The 19,803-nt window shown below is 44.9% G+C and overlaps 1 protein-coding gene across 1 annotated transcript in view; it reads left to right on the plus strand.

The window, feature by feature from the left end:
• Positions 1 to 19,803, plus strand: part of LOC135175364 (alpha-2-macroglobulin-like protein 1) — a 61,060-nt gene that overhangs the window by 18,642 nt on the left and 22,615 nt on the right. Inside the window, 14 exon segments of the mRNA XM_064143398.1 lie at positions 574 to 727; positions 1,153 to 1,237; positions 1,762 to 1,882; positions 3,531 to 3,648; positions 13,197 to 13,306; positions 13,659 to 13,829; positions 15,100 to 15,295; positions 15,298 to 15,323; positions 15,452 to 15,515; positions 16,142 to 16,287; positions 16,437 to 16,586; positions 17,436 to 17,627; positions 18,533 to 18,620; positions 19,355 to 19,508. Coding sequence (XP_063999468.1) covers positions 574 to 727; positions 1,153 to 1,237; positions 1,762 to 1,882; positions 3,531 to 3,648; positions 13,197 to 13,306; positions 13,659 to 13,829; positions 15,100 to 15,295; positions 15,298 to 15,323; positions 15,452 to 15,515; positions 16,142 to 16,287; positions 16,437 to 16,586; positions 17,436 to 17,627; positions 18,533 to 18,620; positions 19,355 to 19,508 — 1,775 coding nt within the window.

The raw sequence follows: 19,803 nt of genomic DNA on the forward strand, positions 1-19,803 counted from the left end.
AGGACTCATCCTCTCTACAGCAACCTTAGGACTATGCCAGCTCAGATCATCACAGAGGTCTTTAAGACAGACCACATCTGTCTCTCAGTGAGACAGGTAAGGAAGGAAGTAAACAAGTTTTGCAGCAGTCAGTGAGATATTGGTGTGTACTTAGCAACCTACATGCCTTAACTGCACTGTGTGAATAGTGTGTAAGTTATGCTCAATGTGCCATCTGTCACCAATCTGCAAGGTGAGATCTTTGTTGCTCTTGCAAACATCTCTGCTTCACAGCATTTTTGGGCATGCTTTAGTGGGCATGGTGGTGTTGGGTTGACTGTTGTACTCAACGATCTTAAAGTTCTTTTCCAACCAAAATAATCCTATGGTTGTGACTCTGTCAATGAGACAGGGAGAAAAGCCCTACGCTCCTCAAGTTCATTCTCACTTGAGCACTGTAGCTATGTCATAGGACTATAAACCCAAGCTCTCAGGACAAAAGCCTATGCGCTCAGACCATGCTGTGGTAGCTTTTCTACAGAAAAGTCTGTTCTTGCACTGGGAAATAACTACTCTCTACAACTGCCTATACAGGACCCCAAAGGAAACCAAATTGCTCAGTGGCTGAATGTCACACCTGTGGGAGGCATTGTGGATCTGTCTTTCCCTACAGCTGCAGAAGCACCAGTTGGAGAGTACACCATCAAAGTGCCTGAATGCACACATACCTTCAGGGTAGAGGAGTATGGTAAGAGTCTCAGGGAGCCGAGGGCAGCTGAGAAAACTGTGTTGCCTCTGTTTCCCCCATTCTCTCACCCAGAGATGAGTGGACTTTGAAGCTGTGAACAGCTGTGCTAGTTGTGCTAGTGCATGAGATGTCCTGCTGCCTCTGCCAGTGGATGTAGTATGTAATCACTGCCTTTCACTCAGGCTCACTGGCTTTCTCATGTCCTGAAGATGGACTGAGGCATTGTCCCACAGCTGTGCTCTGGAGAGAAGACTAAAGCTGTCTGCTCTCACTGCACTGTCTTGGCTGGGCTGCTGATGCATTACTACCGAGCTGGTAGTCAGAGAAGGATTTTTTTTTTTCCTGTGGACAACCATTTGGAAAGGATAAAAACAAATTACTTCTCTCTTTTCTCACTGAATTCTACTTCTCTTGCTTTTACACAGTGTTGCCCAAGTTCACTGTCACCATCCAGATGCCTCAGGTGGTCACCATCTTGGAGGAGAACTTCACTCTCCGCCTCTGTGGCATGTAAGCTGACTTACCATGACAGAAAGTGCATTCTTACTGGTTTGGGAACTGCATAGCTATAAATAACAGAGCTCATAATTTTCTCTGCCAATCATACCCCCTTCCAAAAGTTTGGTACCCTGACATCCTTTGTGAAGGAATTCATCTGGACTGTTATCTTTCTCCATATTCTCTCTCCCTTCTTCTTCTGTGAGTTTGAAAGTTCAAAAATCTAGTGTGGATCCTCTCAGTGGAGCACGTGCTAGTGTGGAAGGAATGATAACTTGGTTTGTGGACAGCACCTGTTTCCTAGCACTGCCTAGTGGGACTAGTGTTGAGTTGGAGAGAACTTGCACATCACTGACTGCCTTTTGTTCTAATCTGATGAAGTAATTTTAATTTTTTGGTCTCAGCCAAACTCATGAACCATGAAGATGCTGCAGGCAGCTGAGCTGTATACCTGCAAACCAAGGCTAGAACTGATGTTATTAATTCCTGAGACAGTGTTTCTGCATGTGAGCTTAAGTCTCTGCTCTGTTTGCCAGGTACACATATGGGAAACCAGTCCAAGGTATTGCAAAGGCTGTGGTGTGCCGTAAACATATCCGCTATGATAAGAGGTCTTCCAAAGCCAAGAGAAGTATTTGTAAGGAATACACTGGTGAGGTGAGCACATGGGACATTTAATCCTCTTGTGAAAGAGAGGAATAGGGGCAAAGAGGGAAGAGTACTAGAGGATGGAGTGGGACAGACATGAGCATTTGAACCAACATGCTCTTTGTTTGGGGATGAATGACTGTCCCTAACTTCCTAGTGTGGCAATCTTGCCCCCTCTCTGGTTTATCTGACTGCACTTAGATGCATTCAAAGGAAGATGCAGACAAATAGTATCATGGTCCATGTCAAAACTAGTGTGTCCAGCAGGAGGTGGGAAGTGATCATGCCCCTGTGCACAGCACTGGTGAGGACTCAGTTTGAGTACTGTGTTCAGTTTTGTGGGCCCCATGTGTAAGAGACACTGAGGTGTTGAAGTTGGTCTAGAAAAGGGCAAGGAAACTGATGAAGGGTCTGAAGAACAGGTCTTATGAGGAATATTTGAGGGAACTGGAGTTGTTTACTCTAGAGAAAAGGAGGCTGAGAGGAGACCTTCTGGTGCTCTATAAGTACCTGAAAAGAGGTTGTAGTGAGGTGGGTGTTGATCTCTTCTCTGAAGTGATAGAAGAATAGGAATGGCTTCAAGTTGTGCCAGGGGAGGTTTAGGAAAAACTCCTTTACTGAAAAAGTACTCAACCACTGGAACAGGCTGCCCAGTGAAGCGGTGGTGTCACCATTCCTGAAGGTGTCAAAAAAGCCTATAGACTCATGGCTCTGGCACATGCTGTGGTAGGAATGGTAGTGTTGACAGTTGGAGTTGATGATCTTGGAGATCTTTTCCAACCTTAATGATTCTACCATTCTATAATTCTATTGCGGATTCACCTGCAAAAGTGGTATTGCAACAGGGAGATAAGAAGTACAGTGTCCGTATTGATACCCTGGATGCTTTTTAGGACTACCTTTCAATCTGGCATGAACATCTATGTGCTGTTCCCCAGAAGCAGCTCTTCTGGAGACACAGAAACCACTTCTGGCACCTAAGCAAGCAGTTGCAGTTCAGCACAGTATTTACTCATTCAGCTCTAGGGTCAAATGAACCTATTGTTTACATATTTTAAAGTAACTTAGTACATATCAAAAGATAAATCATGCTATTGTAAAAGAAATCATGTTTGCAGGGAGAAATGACAACTTACGGTTGTTACTGGCACATGACAGAGAGTGTAAAGATGAGACAGGTGAAACAGCATCCCCTCCTAGTGGCTTCTCCACTAAAAAAGGAGTATGTTTCATGCCAGCATGGAATCTTCTCCTTTAAGTCACGTCTTAGTCATGTTCTTTTAAATCTAGGATGGGTTTGGGCTCTTCCCAGTGGTGCCCAGTGAAAGGATGAGGAGCCATGGGTACAAACTAGAACACAGCAGGTTTCATTTAAATGCAAGAAAAACTTATTTGCTGTGCAGGTGCCAGAGCACTGGGACAGGCTGCCCAGATAGGTTATGGATTCTTCTCTGGAAACTTTCAAAACCTGCCTATGCAACCTGCTCTGGGTAGCCCAGCTTTATCAGGAGATTTAGACTAAATGATCACCAGTGGTCTCTTCCAGCACCCCTACCAGTCTGTAATTCTGTGATTCCTGGGCCTTGGATTTGATCTGCACTGCATAAGGGATCAGTACATTTGTGCCTGGTTAATAGATGCTATTTCATATCCCTAGACTGACGAGGACGGCTGCTTTACCACTGAGGTGAACACTAAGTTCTACCACCAGAAACATGGTGACAGTTTTGATTTCAACCTGGAAGCTGTGGCTTTTCTGAAAGAAAGTGGAACAGGTAGCAAAAACTGATTCTACACTTCGTGGAAAATATTTTACTCTATGCTCATAGCACATTGTTGTCTTTGCTTTTTCATCTGTAAGATTTCTAGATCCTTCTGTCTTCCTATCAAACTGCTGTAAGTTTCTTCATTGGCTGCCATGTAGTCAAGTAGGTTGTGCCTTCCCTGCAAGCAGCACGGCAGCAGGGATGTTCACTTGTACTGTACCATCAAGCTCTGACTTAGATAAGACATGCAAGTTCTCCTAATTGCTGGATGGGCTTCACCTGTATGCTTGTTCCTCCACAAGATGTTGTGTCCAGTCCAGCTCTGACAGTCACCTGCTTTGGGCAGATACAGGCAAAAGCCGGTTTTGTTTTGGTATTCTAATCACAGCAAAAAATGGGATAGAGGTGGGACAGGCCAGCTTCTTTTGTCCTTAAACTTTATTTTAGAAAAGTGCACCAGAATGAGGAGATTCAAAGCAACCAGCAATAACCAAGGCCCGGACTGTGTACTTTTAATACCTCCTTGTTAGATTAATATCCATATCCCCAAACAGAGAGATGAAGATACCAATCCAGAGATGCTGTTAAATATCCCACACTGTAAGGTTTCCTCTCCAATATTTTACAAACCCTTACTTACAAGCAAATAAATGTTCTACAGTCCCTTGCTGAAAGCAGTGACTTAGCAAACAGCTGCAGTGATTTCAGATGAACACCACCTTACATGATAGCAAGAGAAAATGTTGCCTTCTGGTGACTGCTGTGAGAATGGGAGGAGAATGTAAGTGATTAGGGCCATCATACAGGTCTTCAGGAGTGGCTGAGGAAACTCAGGTTGAATAGTCTGGAGGAAAGGAGCTTGAGGACACCTTGCTCTCTACAATTCCCTGAAAGGAGGTTGGAGTCAGGTGAGTGTTGGTCTCTTCTCTCTAGTAACAAGTGATAGAATTAGAGGAAATGGATTCGAGAGAAGGTTTAGATTGGCAAGTAGAAGAACTTTCTTCACTGAAAGGGTTGTCAAGCTGTGCTAGTTTGAAGCTAGCTACAATTTTTTGGTGAGAAGAACTAGATTACAGGCTGCAAAAGGGAAGCAATGGTGATGTCTACTTCACTCATACGCTTGCTGAGAGGTATAAGAGCAAGAATCCAAACATACATAAGACATTCAGTCACTGCCTGGGATTTGAGCTGCATTTCTCTCTCCAACCTGACCTGACTAATCCACCTGCTTCCTAACTCCCGGGCCGACCCTCCACTCTTCCTTGGGCACAAGGCAATGTCTGGGGTAAGGTAGAGAGGGGTGGGAGAAGGTGGAAGGGCAGCTGGGAGCCCCTCCTGGGGAATCAGGTTTCTTGGGGGGGTGTTGTGTTTCCATATTACCTTTTAACTTGTATATTTCTGTATATAGCTGTATATACTGTAAATATCTGCTTGTATATTGTGGTAAGCTGTAAATAGAAAATCTTCATTCAATTTCCAGAGCTGACTGAGTCTAGTCTGGGTGATTTCTAAACTGTGGGGGGGAGGGTAACACCCACACCATCACATCTTTCATTTTGGCACCCAATGTGGGGAAAGTTAATTTTGAGTAATTGCTAATTAACTCTAGGAATCAGAATGAAGCTAATGAAGCTATTTTACTTAGTGGGGGCTAATGTGTGGCCTATTTTCTGCTTTCGTGTCTATAATTGGATTAAACCCCAAATTGGTTACGTTTTGTTAATCTAATTTTGAAGATTAAATCAAAAGTTACATAATTTTTTTTTTATTTTGGAGATTACATCCTTGGATATGTTTGATTTAGTATTACAGCGTCTTTTACCAGCAACAATACAGGAAATGATACTGCTTTATCAACAGCTTTAATGAGAGTAATTTTGCCTAAGATCCAGATATCTAACCCTTGCTCTGAATTTTATCCACTTGAGACTGTGGTATTTCTGTTGTATGTGATCTTAGGTCTTGTAATTTCAATTTTCATATTAATTTTGGCATTACGTAAGAGGAATTCGGGTGTGATGCCTTTAAGGAACCAGAGAAAGAGGTGGCTATCTTTGAGTAAAGATAAAAAGAGTCTAAACAGTCCTAGCTCGGAGGGAGAGCAAGGGGGGGCCACAACTGCACCTCCTCCCCTAGATTCTGGGAAAACTGCCAAGGTCCCAGGTAATAACAATAACATGGCACAAAGCCCAGGAACAGATAACTGCCCCAGCCCAAGATGTTCCTTCAGCTAATTTGACTCCTCAGGCAGCAGAAACCCTTAACCCTAAGACAGATTCAAATTCACAGGCCTCAAGCCAGACCTGTGGGAATGCAGAATGCACAAGAGTTGTGGGGTGCAGGTGCAGGACTACTGTGGGAACGGAGTGAAGAGAAGAGACAACAGTCAGATCCTTGTAATAACAGACCTTGGCTCTCATATGCAGCTGGACACCTTATCTCAGAAGGGGTAGATAACAGACCTCATTAACGAGAATAACAAGGCGTGGACTTATGCATATGTGGTGGGTTGTCCCTGACTAATTATGCTAATGTGTAGGCGTGTGCTCTACTGGCTGAGTGTATAAATTCAGGCTGTCATGATCCATAAACGGCTTCAGCATAATTCGTATTTGGATTTTTCCGAAGCTCAGGCGGCAGGCCCGAATCATGTAGATTAATGGGCCTGTTTACCATTGTCCTGATGGCAAGCAGTGATAGCAGGCAATGTGGCCTGCAACATCTGGTGCACTGAACAGTGGGATTTGACCCTTCGGATGCACAGAATGGAGAGGCTTGACCTTCCTCCGCAGCTACAAATTCTCCATATGGGGGATGTGAAGATGGCTGATGAGAGAGAAGGGGTGGGGGAGACTGGCCATATACAATCTCTGCCCCAGAGACAGGGTCAAAGTCGTGCACGCCTAGTGAGGTAACTAGATTTTCTGCCCCTGATCAGGGCAGACGGCCAGGGGGGGCATGGGGTCCACGCTCAGAGGAGCAGTGGTGGAATGCCCCTCAAAGCATGTCTCTATGAGACATTTGGACGCTCTAATTTTGCTGGTCAAAAGGAGCGACTCAATATATGTGGCCTTTTGAAGCATCCCTCTGGGTGACGACGGGTAATAAACCTTGGAAAAGAGACGTAAATGTTGTTTCTAAAGACTCTTCGCTTTTTGCCTTAAAGTCAGACTGGGGAGAGTAGTGGAAGCTGCACAGATATCTCAGGAATTTCTTTGCTGCTGTCCAGAGACTGCTGTTTGTAACTGTTTGCTGATAAGCCGAATCCTAGCTAAGTGATTAACTACCAGCTGAAGTGTCTGAAAGTCTGTTCCAGCTAACTTTTCTGAAGCTCGAGAGGAAAAGCGGAGACCAAGAAAGAAGCGACTGAGTTCACATCAGCGGATGCTTCGTCCTCCTCCGGAGACCCACTCTTGCAATCTCCCACGCTTCATAAGATCACCCCAAGAAAGACGAAGCCCCACAGGCGAATTCATCCATTGCTGACTGGGGGACCTGTGAAATGCTTCCATCCAGCATTTCCTGTGTTTTTGCGGCCTATCCATCATGGCCAGGGGCGATGGGTCTGTTTTGGGGAGGTGCTAGGTCTCTGTATGGGCTTCAGGGAGCTGGGCTGTTTTGCATTTCAACAGGCTGATGGCCGATCGAGTTTTTTTTTCTTCTTCACCTTGGAACTTCTCGCTGCACAAAGAGGCAGGATGGGCGGCGTCTCTTCACCGGATTCACCAGCTGCGTCCCCCCCACACCTTGGTCTCAGACTCCATCATGGGGTTTGGGACTTGGAGGCTTTGGCAGGGTGGGAGATCGGGACTGGTTTTCTGTTGTCGGTTTCATGCCCACACGCCCCTCTCCTCCCCCCGCGCCTGCCAGAGCAGCACGCTCACCCCCCACCTTCCCCCCGCCCCGCGGACTCAAGGGCTGGCACCGGGAGTGCGAACCCCGCCTCCCCCGGATGCCGGCTTCGCGGGACAGAGTGATTCAAAAGAGGACTCAGAGGAGGGGACCTCTGATGAGCAAGAGGAGGAAGAGGAGATGTATAGTCTTCGAGATTTGGCAAATAAACTTAGAACCCAGTACTCTGATGAGAGTAGCATTGTGAGATTGGCTGCCAAGAAAAAGGATGGTTCTAATGAGTTTAAGAGTTCTGTTTCTAGGCCAGGGACAACCAGAACAACAAGAGGAAGAGAAGAAGGATGACATCCAGGAATCCAACGATCCCCTCAGAGAGGTCAGGGAAGTTAGAAAGTAATACTCAAGGGAGTCGGGAGAGCCAATCCTAAGCTGGCTGGTGAGATGCCATACTATTGGTGCAAATGCCCTGCAGGTAGGAGACAAGTCTGCCAAGCAGCTAGGACCACTCACCAAGGAGAGTGGAGTGGACAAATACCTAGCAAGTCCTTTTGGTAAGGTTAGCTTGTGGACACACCTTCTGTTGGGTGTGGCTATGAGATATCCTTCCCAAGATGATCTGCCATGTGCTGCCAAGAAGTGGAACACCATTGAGCAGGGAATTAAGCTTCTGAAGGAGTTTGCCGTGAAGGAAGTGCTTTATGAAGACCCTGGCACACATGAGGCTGATGACATTCCTCTTGGAACAGGTCTCATGAAGAAGCTGATTAAGCTTGCTCCTTCATCCTATGCTAACATTTTGGCTAGCAGGTTTCTATCAAGGAGTGATAATGGAAGGTCTTTCACTGTTGGTGAATTTACTGACCAGCTGAGGCAGACAGAGGACAGCTTGTCATATTCTAACATAGCCTCTGCTATAAAAACTATGACTACAGAGGTGAAAGAGACAAAGAATTATATTAAAGATGGCATGAGAGAACTGAAGTTGGATCTTAAAATCTCCATCTCCAATCTGGTAAAGGATACTATCCCTGCATCATCTGAATGGGTGCATGTTTCTGCAATCAGGAACAGATGCCAACCTCCTGCAAGTCAGTTCCAGCCCAGGAGGAGACAAATTCCACCTAGACACCAGCAATCACGTGTCACGGTGGATAAGTCTTTGTGACCAATTTGGTGAGAACATGAACAAGTGGGATGGTCAGTCTACTTCAGTTCTTTTCAAGAGAGTCATGGAACTGCAGAGTGGCAGAAACAGAAGCAACAATGCCAGAAAATTGGTTGTCACTTCATCAGCTACCCAGAGCAACTGCAATTATTGCAACAATTGCAGTTTCTCTCACAACAACACCAATCATTGTGTACACCCCACATGCCATGTTCAGCATTCAGGGTGCTCAGTGTACTTTACTGACATCCAATTGCAAAGGCACAGAGACCATCACTATTTCTGGAATCACCTAGTGGATCTCAAGAGTTAACTAAGTTGCAGGCTGAGACAAGTTTAACTGGTAAAGAGTGGAAGAAACATACTATTGTAACTGGTCCTGATGCGCCTTGCATTCTGGGAATTGACTTTTTGAGACAAGGTTGTTTCAAAGAACTTAAGGGTCACAAATGGGCTTTTGGAATAGCACCTGTAGAGATTGAGGATGGTAAATTGAAATGGCTCATTAGACCTGAACTTTCAGATGAATCTGCAGTTGTGGGACATCATGACATAGAGGATCTGAAACTGCCCATTGATACTCAAACTGTACACCACAAGCAGCACAGACCTAACCATGACTCTTTGTTGCCCGTCCATCAGCTGATTTGTCTACTGGAGAGTCAGGCTATCATCGAGAAAGCTCATTCACCTTTCAACAGTCCCATCTGGCCTGTGCGCAAGCCTAACAGACACTGGCAAATGACAGTAGACATTTGTGCCCTCAACGAGGTGACTCCACCCATGAGCGCACCTGTGACAGACATGCTGGAACTCCAGTACGAGCTAGAATCGAAGGAGGCTAAATGGTATGCTACCTTAGGCATTGCTAATGCTTTCCTCTCTATTCCCATAGCAAAGGAGTGCAGGCCTCAGTTTGCATTCACCTGGAGAGGAATCCAGTACCAGTTCAACCATTTGCCTCAGGGGTGGAAGCACAGCTCAGCAATTTGTCACTCAGTCGTCCACAATGCACTGGAGAAAGATAAAGCCCCAGAGCACATACAATGCACCGACGACATCATTACGTGTGGCCAAACAGCTGAGGAAGTAGTTGAGAAAGGTAACAAAATCATTGACATTGTGTTGCAAGCAGGTTTTGCCATTAAGAGAGACAAGGTCAAAGGACCTTCCAGAGAAATTCAGTTTCTGGGAGTGCGGTTGCAAGGATGGTTGCCGTCACAATCCACAGGATGTGATCGACAAAGTCTCTACCATGGCAGTTCCCACCAATAAGAAGGAGACTCTATCTTTCTTGGGTGCAGTGGGATTTTGGAGACTACCCATTCCTGGATTCAGTCAAATTGTCAAACCTCTGCACGATGTGACTCATAAGAGAAACAACTTCGAGTAGGGACCTGAACAACAAGCAGCCTTTGATTAAATCAAACAAGAAGTAGCCCATGCAGAGGGCTTGTGACCTGTGTGATCTGGTCTGGACATTAAGATCATTCTGTACATGGCTGCCACTGACAATGGTCCAACTTGGAGCCTTTGGCAGAGAGCTCCAAACGAGACACATGGTCATCCACTTGGTTTCTGGGGTCATACCTACAGAGGTTCAGAGGCAAATTACACCCCCAACTGAGAAAGAGATACTAGCAGCTTATGAAGGAGTGAAAGCAGCTTCTGAAGTGATTGGAACTGAGTCACAATTACTCTTAGCTCCTAGATTGACAATTATAAATTGGATGTTCAAAGGCAAAGGTTCATCACTGCATCATGCCACAGATTCAACCTGGTCTAAATGGATGGCTTTGATAACCCAACGAGCATGAATGGGTAATCATGATTGACCTGGTCTGGTGGGGGTGATCACCAAACCTCCACAGGAGAAAATAACTCGTGCTGAGGAAGCTCCACCCTATGGTGATCTCTATGGTCAGGAAAAGAACTATGCTTTGTTCACAGATGGTTCCTGTCGTCTTGTTGGGAACAAGCAAAGATGGAAGTCAGCAGTCTGGAGTCCTACCAGGAGAGTTACTGAAGCAAGAGATGGAGAGGGAGAATCCAGTCAGTTCACTGAGGTAAAAGCTGTCCAGCTTGTTCTTGATGTGGCTGAACGTGAAAATTGGCCATCCTTTACCTCTTCACCTACTCATGGATGGCAGCCAATGCTCTATGGGGTTGCCTCAAGGACTGGAAAAAGAAAGGTTGGCAGAGGAAAGGAAAGCCTATTTGTTGTGCTGATCTATGGCAGGACATCAGTGCACGACTGGAGAGAATTCCAGTGAAGGTGCAGCACGTAGACTCAGACATGCCTAAGAGCAGAGCCACTGAGGAACAACAACACAACCAGCAGGCAGACCAAGCTACATAAATTTCCCAAGTTCATACCAACTCTGATCTTGACCTTGATTGGAAACACCGAGGTGAACTGTTCTTAGCTCGGTGGGCCCATGATTCATCTGGACATCAAGGCAGAGATGCAACATACCGATGGGCATGCGATAGGTCAATTGACGTGTCCATGGACGCTATCACCCAAGTCATCCATGACTGTGACATTTGTGCCGTTATTAAGCAGGCTAAGTGAATCAAGCCCTTATGTTATGGTGAGAGATGGTCAAAGTACAAGTATGGTGAAGCCTGGCAGATTGACTACATCACTTAATCTCGTTCTGACAAGCAGTATGTGCTAGCAATGTTAGAGGCCAGCACCAGATGGCTGGAAACCTATCCAGCTTCACATGGTACTGCATGTAACACCATTCTTGGCTTGGAGAGACAAATCATGTGGAGACATGGAATTCCAGAGAGAATCAAGTCAGACAATGGCACTCATTTCAAGAACAACCTTGTGAAAAACTGGGCCAAAGAGCACGGTATTGAGTGGATCTACCACATACCCTACTATGCACCAGCTTCAGGGAAGATTGAGTGCTGCAACGGTTTGCTGAAAACCACCCTAAAAGCCATGGGGGGTGGAACTCTGAAGAACTGGGACAAACATTTAGCACAAGTAATCTGGTCAGTAAATAGTAGAGGTTCAGTAAACAGAACAGGACCTGCACAATCAGATTTGGTCCAAACAGTAGATGGTGACAATGTTCCTGTTGTACGTGAAAAGAATCTGTTAGGGAAAACTGTTTGGGTATTTTCTCCTTCGGGCAAAGGGAAACCTGTCTGAGGGGTGGTGTCTGCTGAAGGTCCTGGTCATACATACTGGGTAATGCAAGAGAATGGTGAAATCCAGTGTATTCCACAGAAAAATCTAACTTTAGCTGAGAGAGTTTAAATTCAGAGTGTATAATACAAGCTGTTAGGAGTTTTCTGTTCTAGGTACCATCGGTGTCCACCAGTGAAAGAATCTATGATAGAATCTACAGTACATGAGCACGAACCCAGTGTCACCTGGGTGTCCCTGTTCTCGTCTCATCTGTGAGGAGACAAACTGCTGTTTTCTGAGATTTTGAATCACCTACATCTGAGATAGCCAGAATGAATTGTGAACTGAACTTGTGATATTCATTAGTGTAGATATTGTTTTAGATTAGATTAGATAGTTCTCAAGCAATGCTCTGTGTGATATAGACAGGGTTGGATTGTGCTAGTTTGAAGCTAGCTACAATATTTAGGTGAGAAGAACTAGATTACAGGCTGTGAAAAGGAAGCAATGGTGATGTCTACTTCACTCATACGCTTGCTGAGAGGTATAAGAGCAAGAATCCAAACATACATAAGATGTTCAGTCGCTACCTGGGCTTTGAGCTGCATTTCTCTCTCTCCAACCTAACCTGACTATTCCACCTGCTTCCTAATCCCCCAGCCGACCCTCCATTCTTCTTCGGGCACAAGGCAACATCTGGCATAAGGTAGAGAGGGGTGGGAGAAGGTTGTAGGGTAGTTGGGAGCCCCTCCTGGGGAATCAGGTTTTGGGGGGTGGTGTGTTTCCATATTACCTTTTAACTTGTATATTTCTGTATATAACTGTATATTCTGTAAGTATCTGCTTGTATATTGTTCTGTGCTAAGCTGTAAATAGAAAATCTTCATTCAATTTCCAGAGCTGACTGAGTCTAGTCTGGGTGATTTCTAAAGTGGAGGGGGGGGGGGGGGCAGGTAATACCCAAACCTTCACAGCAGCAGCACAAGAACAGGCTCCCCAGAGAAGTGTTTTGAAGACACAGTGATGTGGTGGGACTTTGGAGGGACTTTGTTTATCACCAAACTTTGTAGAGTTAGATAATGGTTGGACTCAATGATCTTAAAGGTCTTTTCCAGTCAAAATGATTCTATGGCTGTCTCAAACATAGTCAGAAGGAGCATTTGTAAACTGTCTGGCAGAGACCTCCTGGTTGACTACTGTCATTCTAGAAGGCCAGAATGTAGGATGCACTACTGCCAAACGTGTGTGTGTGTGTGTGAAATGACTCCTGAAAATACTACTACAGTTCCCTTCCTATGAGTACCTGTCTGTCCCATACCTCAGTCTATCCAGTGTTGCTGCCTTTGCTCAACCACATGATACTCATTTGCATGCATCTTCTGTCTTTCCTAGGAGTGGAGTTCAGCACTACTAAAAACTGCAGGGTCTCTTTTGAGATCACAGCTCTGCAGTTCTGGGGAACAAGCTACTACTACCAGCAAGGAGCTCCCTACTATGGAAACGTATGTGAAGAGGGTAGAAAGATGGAAAGCTTAGCAGCTGTGCTTTAAGGGATAGCGAGCACAGAAATACTGAGAAATCCTCTTGTTTGGAGCTGCCCAAAACCTCTAGCACAGTCCTCTGTCCCATTCTCTCCTTTGATCTCTCTACCAGAGGTAATTAAAAAGTGTGAGTTCATGATAGACACGTGCTTTTGCCAGGTGAGATAGATGGCTGCTGCATAAATGGGGAGGGGTTGGAAGAGATACAGTTCACACTGAGAGTCCCTTTGCACAGAGGGGAACTGGGACTTCTACTGGGAGGCAGATTTTCAGCCACAAGGCCTCCAATTCTCTGTTCTCTGTATAATTACAGCTGGAGCTCAAAAGTCCCAATGGGACACATCTGAAGAACAAGGAAGTGACTCTTACAGTGTCCTACAATAACAAGAAACAAACCAAGACCTGTTTCACAGATGACACTGGGATGGCCTATTTCATCTTAGAGACATCAGCGTGGGACAACAGCAGCAAAGTTCTGCTACAGGTTAAGCCAGTTAACTACACTGGATTTGGTTAGCCCTAAACAATGCATCTCTCAGACCTGTTGTCTACGTCATTGTTTTGATATGGCCAGGAAGATGGAGGCTTAGAGCAGTGAAATGACAAATCTAGAGTAGCCCATAGTAGAGCTAGCATCCTGACCCACAGTGCCACACACATAGTGAGCAGTCAGGAGACATGATGAGATATGGGAGAGTGGCCAGAGGCTCCATGGAGCTGATACTGAGATCTACCAACATCATTCTCCTGTCTGAGGTACAAAGGGCTTTGTGACACTGGGCAGAGACAAAGCACAAAGGAAAAGCTCCCACATGGAATAAAGAGGGAAGGTAGTAAAGGAGCTGGGAAGAAGCATCTGGAAGCATCTGAAATCATCTGTAGAGAAGAAAATATTAATGACCAGTTCACATTATGTTTCCTCATAGCATAAGAATTAGAAGAGAACTGGAATAGAAGAGACATCAAGTTTAGGAGAGAAAGAAGACAGGCCAGTAAGACAGCAGTTGCTGGAAGGCAATCCAAAGAAGAGCAGGTAACCAGGATGAACCTAACAGTTCAACAAGGACAAATAAAAGTTTACATCTGCTTTCTCATGGAAAATGAAGGCTCTCTTGCCTGGTTGTAGTGGTGGGATTCTAACATCTGTCCCATCTAAACTTTCATGGTCAGCTCTCTCCCTTTATCAGAGTGCACACAGTATGTTAGATCTTGACCTTGCTGGAAGTCTACCAGACTTTACTATGATAGTCTCAGTGCAAATAGGTCACAGGTCAAAGATGAGCAAGACTATTGATTTTCAGTTGTTCCCTATCACCTCTATCCTCCGAATCAGGGCAAATATTAAAATAAATACAGTGTGCAAGTGGAATTTATACTTTCCCACACAGGCTGATAGAAGCAAAGGATTCAGCAATTTGATCCACAGACTTAATAAGCCACTCTACACAGTCTATCAACCTGGCTTGCTTCTGGAGGAGAAGCGGCATTGCAGAAGTCTAGGCTATAGTCCAAGCCCTAGTAGTACACAGCTCCTTGTCTCCTGTTTTAGAGTCTCCAGTAGTCTCCTACTACTTATCCCAGGGTGTAGTGGAGCAATCAAGCACCACAGAAAGAGGCTGATGAGCCTGGCTTAGATAGAAGTAGGCACCATAATCTGGAAGAGTTCAGAGCCCACTGTTGTATCAATCTTGCTTTTGGCATGGAGAGAGCTATAAAACCACTTCAGACACTGAACTACTTTTTCTGTGCCACAGGCAAAGACCCATCCAGAGGACGTGAGCAGTCGAAATGTTAAGGTGTCCTATGGTACTGCATCCCTCACACTGAGGGCTTTCTACTCTTCCAGCCGCAGCTCTGTGAGGATCCAGCCAGTGCAGGCAACTCTACTCTGTGGGGACATGCAGCAGGTCACTGTGCACTATTGCATCCTAGCCACAGAGCTGGGAACAGGGCTACCAAAGCAGACTTCTACCACTTGGTGAGTGCAGGATAGTGTTGGCAATGAGGTCAGCTTTTCAATGGATCTCTGCCAGCAAAGAATGTTTGCTGGCCCAGAGACATGGAGCAGAAACACTATCAACATTTAGTCTGTTGTTTACCCTTCAGGTTTTGACCAGAGAATCCCTTGTGCACCATGGCCAAACAACAGTACCTCTTGATGTAGCATTAGGTAAAAATATAGAAATACCAAGAGTGCATTGAGGATTCGAAAGAAAGTCCTTCCATCCTAAATGGGGAAGGGGAGAAAAGCAATCTGAGACCAAAAAGAAATAACAGATCTACTACCAAAGAAAAAAAAAGTCAACAGGAAATGGCAAATAGACTCTGTCTCTTCTCTCTCTTAATTTCCCTATTAATATATTGTTTCTTGATTCAGATGGTGGAACTGTCAAAGTTTACCTGCCAAGTTTGAATTATAAGACATGTGCAAGAAAACTCACAGAATCCTTTTGCTGGACTCAGCTGGAAGGTCACTTCTCTTCCAAGTGCACACTGTTGTCAAGATCATAGAACCATAGAATTGCAGAATGGTTTGAGTTGGAAGGGGCCTTTAAAGATCATCTTGCAGAGAACAGGGACATCTTCCATTCATTATGTAATGTCACTGCTACAAAATCACACTTATCTATATCCTGACCAAGCTGTGGCCTTCTCTGAAGCAAGGCAGAATAATTTTGATCCAAGTAGTGGTAATACTTCTGTATTATATAGGACGGACATGTTGCTGCTGTGCTTCTTGGAGACAGACTTCGTTGCCACTTCCTATGCTAGTTCTATTTATTTTTCTTCCTTCAGGTCAGTATAGTGGGGCTTTCAATGTCACTCTGCCCACTGACCTCATTTCACCCATGGCGACTCTCTTTGTTTATATTCCCTTCCCTGATGGACAAGTGGCAGCTGACACCTTCAGTCTTAAAGTCTCCAAGTGCTTCAAGAACCATGTAAGTAGTGCTGAAAACATAGAGGGGCAGATAGGCTGGATGAAGTTAATTAACTTCAAAATGGCAATAGACATCCATTGGAATTCAGTAAGCCACAGTCTCCCCTTTCCTTCCTCTGTCAGTTCCTTCAGTCCTTTTTTCTGTTTCAGGTGAAGCTGGGCTTCTCAGACACAGTGGCTCTCCCAGGATCATCTGTCCATCTCCATTTACAAGCTGCACCAGGCTCTCTATGTAGCATCCGTGCTGTAGACCAGGGTGTCCTTCTTCTGAAGCCAGAGGCTGAGCTATCAAAGAATAGTGTGAGTCACCCAAGAACAGAGCCTTGCTGATGTTGGAGAGATGCATTCTGAGGGTCTGGTTACAGGCACTGGTTAGCAAGGAACAGTGGATATTACAAATACTAGAATAGGGACAGAAATGGCTTAATGACGACAAAAAAAAAAAAAAACAACAAACAAAAAAACCCAAGACCATTATCAAACACAAGTAAAGATTTCCAGTCTCTATGGAGATGTCTAATAGAATAACCTACTGTCATCCCTAAGAACAGTCCAAAGTCATATCCTTGTTAAACTAGAGTGCTTTGCCACAGAGGCAACTAGATGGCAAGAGACTTCAATCTCCTAAACTGATCCATGACAGGGCTCTGAAAACAACAGTGAAGTAAAAGCCCGGTGTGTGGTAGGTTCTATCTTTTTTCCAGCTCACGTGAACCAGACAGTCCTTCCATTCAGACTGGAGTCAAAGTGGTGCCTTGGCAATGAGAGGGTCCCATTTCTCCTCTAGACCTGGGTCTAAGGACCCTTGAATTGCCTTTTGACACTTGGTGGATCCAGAATGTGCCTTCGGTCAGAGAGGAAGCCATCTAATGACCCATACAGGGAAAGTGTCTTCTTTGTATCCATTGAGATCACAGGTACCACCTAAGAGATAGAAGTGGCCACAGCTACTGCAATTTTACCTCTGAAGGGTTCACATTCATCTCTGGTGATATGCATCTGAAAATTTGCATAGTCTCTCCATGAAACTAAAAAACCTTTGGGCCTGGGGTTTTGTGACAGGCAAGATCCAAACTTTGCTTTCTGCAGTCACAGATCTCTGGATAAAAGTGGAAAACTTCCCACATAGTTTTTATTCTCTTTCTACAGATATACAACATGTTCAGCTACTCCTGGGAGCAGTCCAGCACTCTTACAGACTATTACAGTGATTACTGTACTATCCACAGGAGTCCAGGAATCACAGGCTCCTCTCAGACCACCATTCCACCAGGAACAATGTCACCATTTATGTATGAGACTTATGCAGTGTCCCAACCAGATACTTACAAACTTCTGAAGGTAAAACTTATTTCCAGAAAACCTGAAATATCAGAGCTGAGTCTTTTCATACCCTAGGGCAGCTCTGGGTAGCTTCACTGATTATCTCTCCTCTAAACACTGGCAACTACAGGGTCCAAGTTTGCCAAGCGTCTCAGATAAGACATCTCTGACTCTCCATGCTCCCAGATTGATAAATTCCCATTGTTTAGGAAGATGCCTAGAACACAGATCCCTGTTTATCCCAGGATCAACACCCTCAGATTTTCTAGAGGTTGGAAGGAGAGGGGAGTGTCAGAGAAAACTGGAGGTTGGAAAAGAAAAGCAACTGAAGGAATCATAGAATCATTAAGGTTGGAAAAGACCTCTAAGATTATCAAGTCCAACTGTAAACCCAACACCAGCATGCCCATGAAACCACATGCCAAAGTGTCATTTCTACAGATTTTTCTAACACCTCCAGGGATAGTGACTCCCCCACCTCCCTGGACAGCCTGTTTCATTGCCTGACCACTCTTTCAGCAAAGAAATCTTTCCCAATATCCAATCTAAACATCTTCTATCATCCTTATGAACAGTAGAAATTAACAGCGGAAATGAACAGTAGAAATGGAAAGGAGGCCAAAGAGGAGAATAATTGCGTTAGAACAGGCAGTAAACTGTGTTGCAGAATAATGACTTTGTGTGTGGACGTGCACATGTGAGTGGTCACACTGACAATCTATGTGCCTGATATGCTGGGAAGTGGGAGAGAGATGGACCCTCAGACACACTGTCCCATCAGGCACACTTCAGGACATGGTTTAGTAGGCATGGTGGTTTTGGGTTGATGATCTTAGAGGTCTTTTCAAACCTTAATGAGTCTATGATTGTATGATCCCCCTCTGCTGAAATATGCCTTCTTTTCTTCCCCTTTTTCTCTCCAGAATTTAGGTCTAACACTTTTAACCAGCCTTAAAATCAAGTCTCCAGTTGAGTGCCGCACCCAGACCACTTTCCACTATGACTACATGTGTATGTCTCCATATATCCTGCTTGTTTTGGAAACTGTGGGTAACAGACAGGATACACAAAGGCAGACAAGCCTGCAGTGTGTTGATGGACTGAGGATGGATTCCAGAGATGAGTAGTATTTAGTGCAGGAGATCTGCACCATGGGAAGAAGGGAAGGGTCCTGATGTGTTTGTGTTTCCAGCTCAGTGGAGGGGTGCTGCATAGGAAAAACCTGCTTAGAAACTTGTGCTGGCAGGCAGGTAGGTGGTGGTGTAGTCACTGTCCCTGGAGGTGCTTCAAAGATATGTAGATGTGGTGCTGAAAGACATAGCTTAGTGGTATTGAATTAATGTTTGGAACTGATGCTTTTAAAAGTCTCTTCCAATCAAAACTGTTCTATGATAGTCAAGAAGGGAAACAAGGCAGCTGCCTCAGGAAGGAATATTTATTTGTAAGATTAGGAAAGGCCTTGCTCAAAACACAGAATGAGCCAAGATTGGCACCAGGCCGTATCTAGCCAGTTCTGCTGGGGGTGAAAGTATAAGCAGGTAGAGTTTCTCATGGAGGAGAACATACATAGTGGAATCCTCATGGATTCCTGGATTGTCTCTTAAAAGACAATAATTAAGTAGATTGAGGAGTTGTCTTGGAAAGGACAAGTGGGATTGGAGTGGAAATTGGAGGAATGAAAAGCTGAGCTCTATCCTGATTTCACAGTTTCTCTGCCTTTGAATGAATGCTTGTATTCCCAACAGCTTATGATGAGCTGGCAGACTTGGACCACTTGGACACGGAAACAGATGCTGCTGTTGGACGTGCTGAGTCTGAGCATGTTGAGCTGGGCAGCGAGGCAGGACCAGTACGTGTCTGGTTTCCAGAGATATTCATCTGGACTCTGGTTCCTGTTAAGTAAGTGCTTACAGGCTGTGGCTACACACGGATCCAGACAGACCTCCTACCAGCCATAATGAAGAGGGAATAGGCAGGAGAACCAGAATGTTATTGCTTTCTGTATTCACAAAGAAAAGGGAGATGTGAAGAGGTAGATAAGGACAATGAAGGATTGGTTCAATTACTTGTTTTGGCTGAGATTTTATAAATTATCTTGGAGAATTTGAACACACAGGTTCCTATAGGATGGAAGGGACCTCCAAAAGTCTGTAGTTCAACACAAGGCCAGTCCAGTTTGATCAAGTTGTAATCA

Source organism: Pogoniulus pusillus, chromosome 5 (assembly GCF_015220805.1).
Source record: "Pogoniulus pusillus isolate bPogPus1 chromosome 5, bPogPus1.pri, whole genome shotgun sequence".
Classification (NCBI taxonomy): Eukaryota; Metazoa; Chordata; class Aves; order Piciformes; family Lybiidae; genus Pogoniulus; species Pogoniulus pusillus.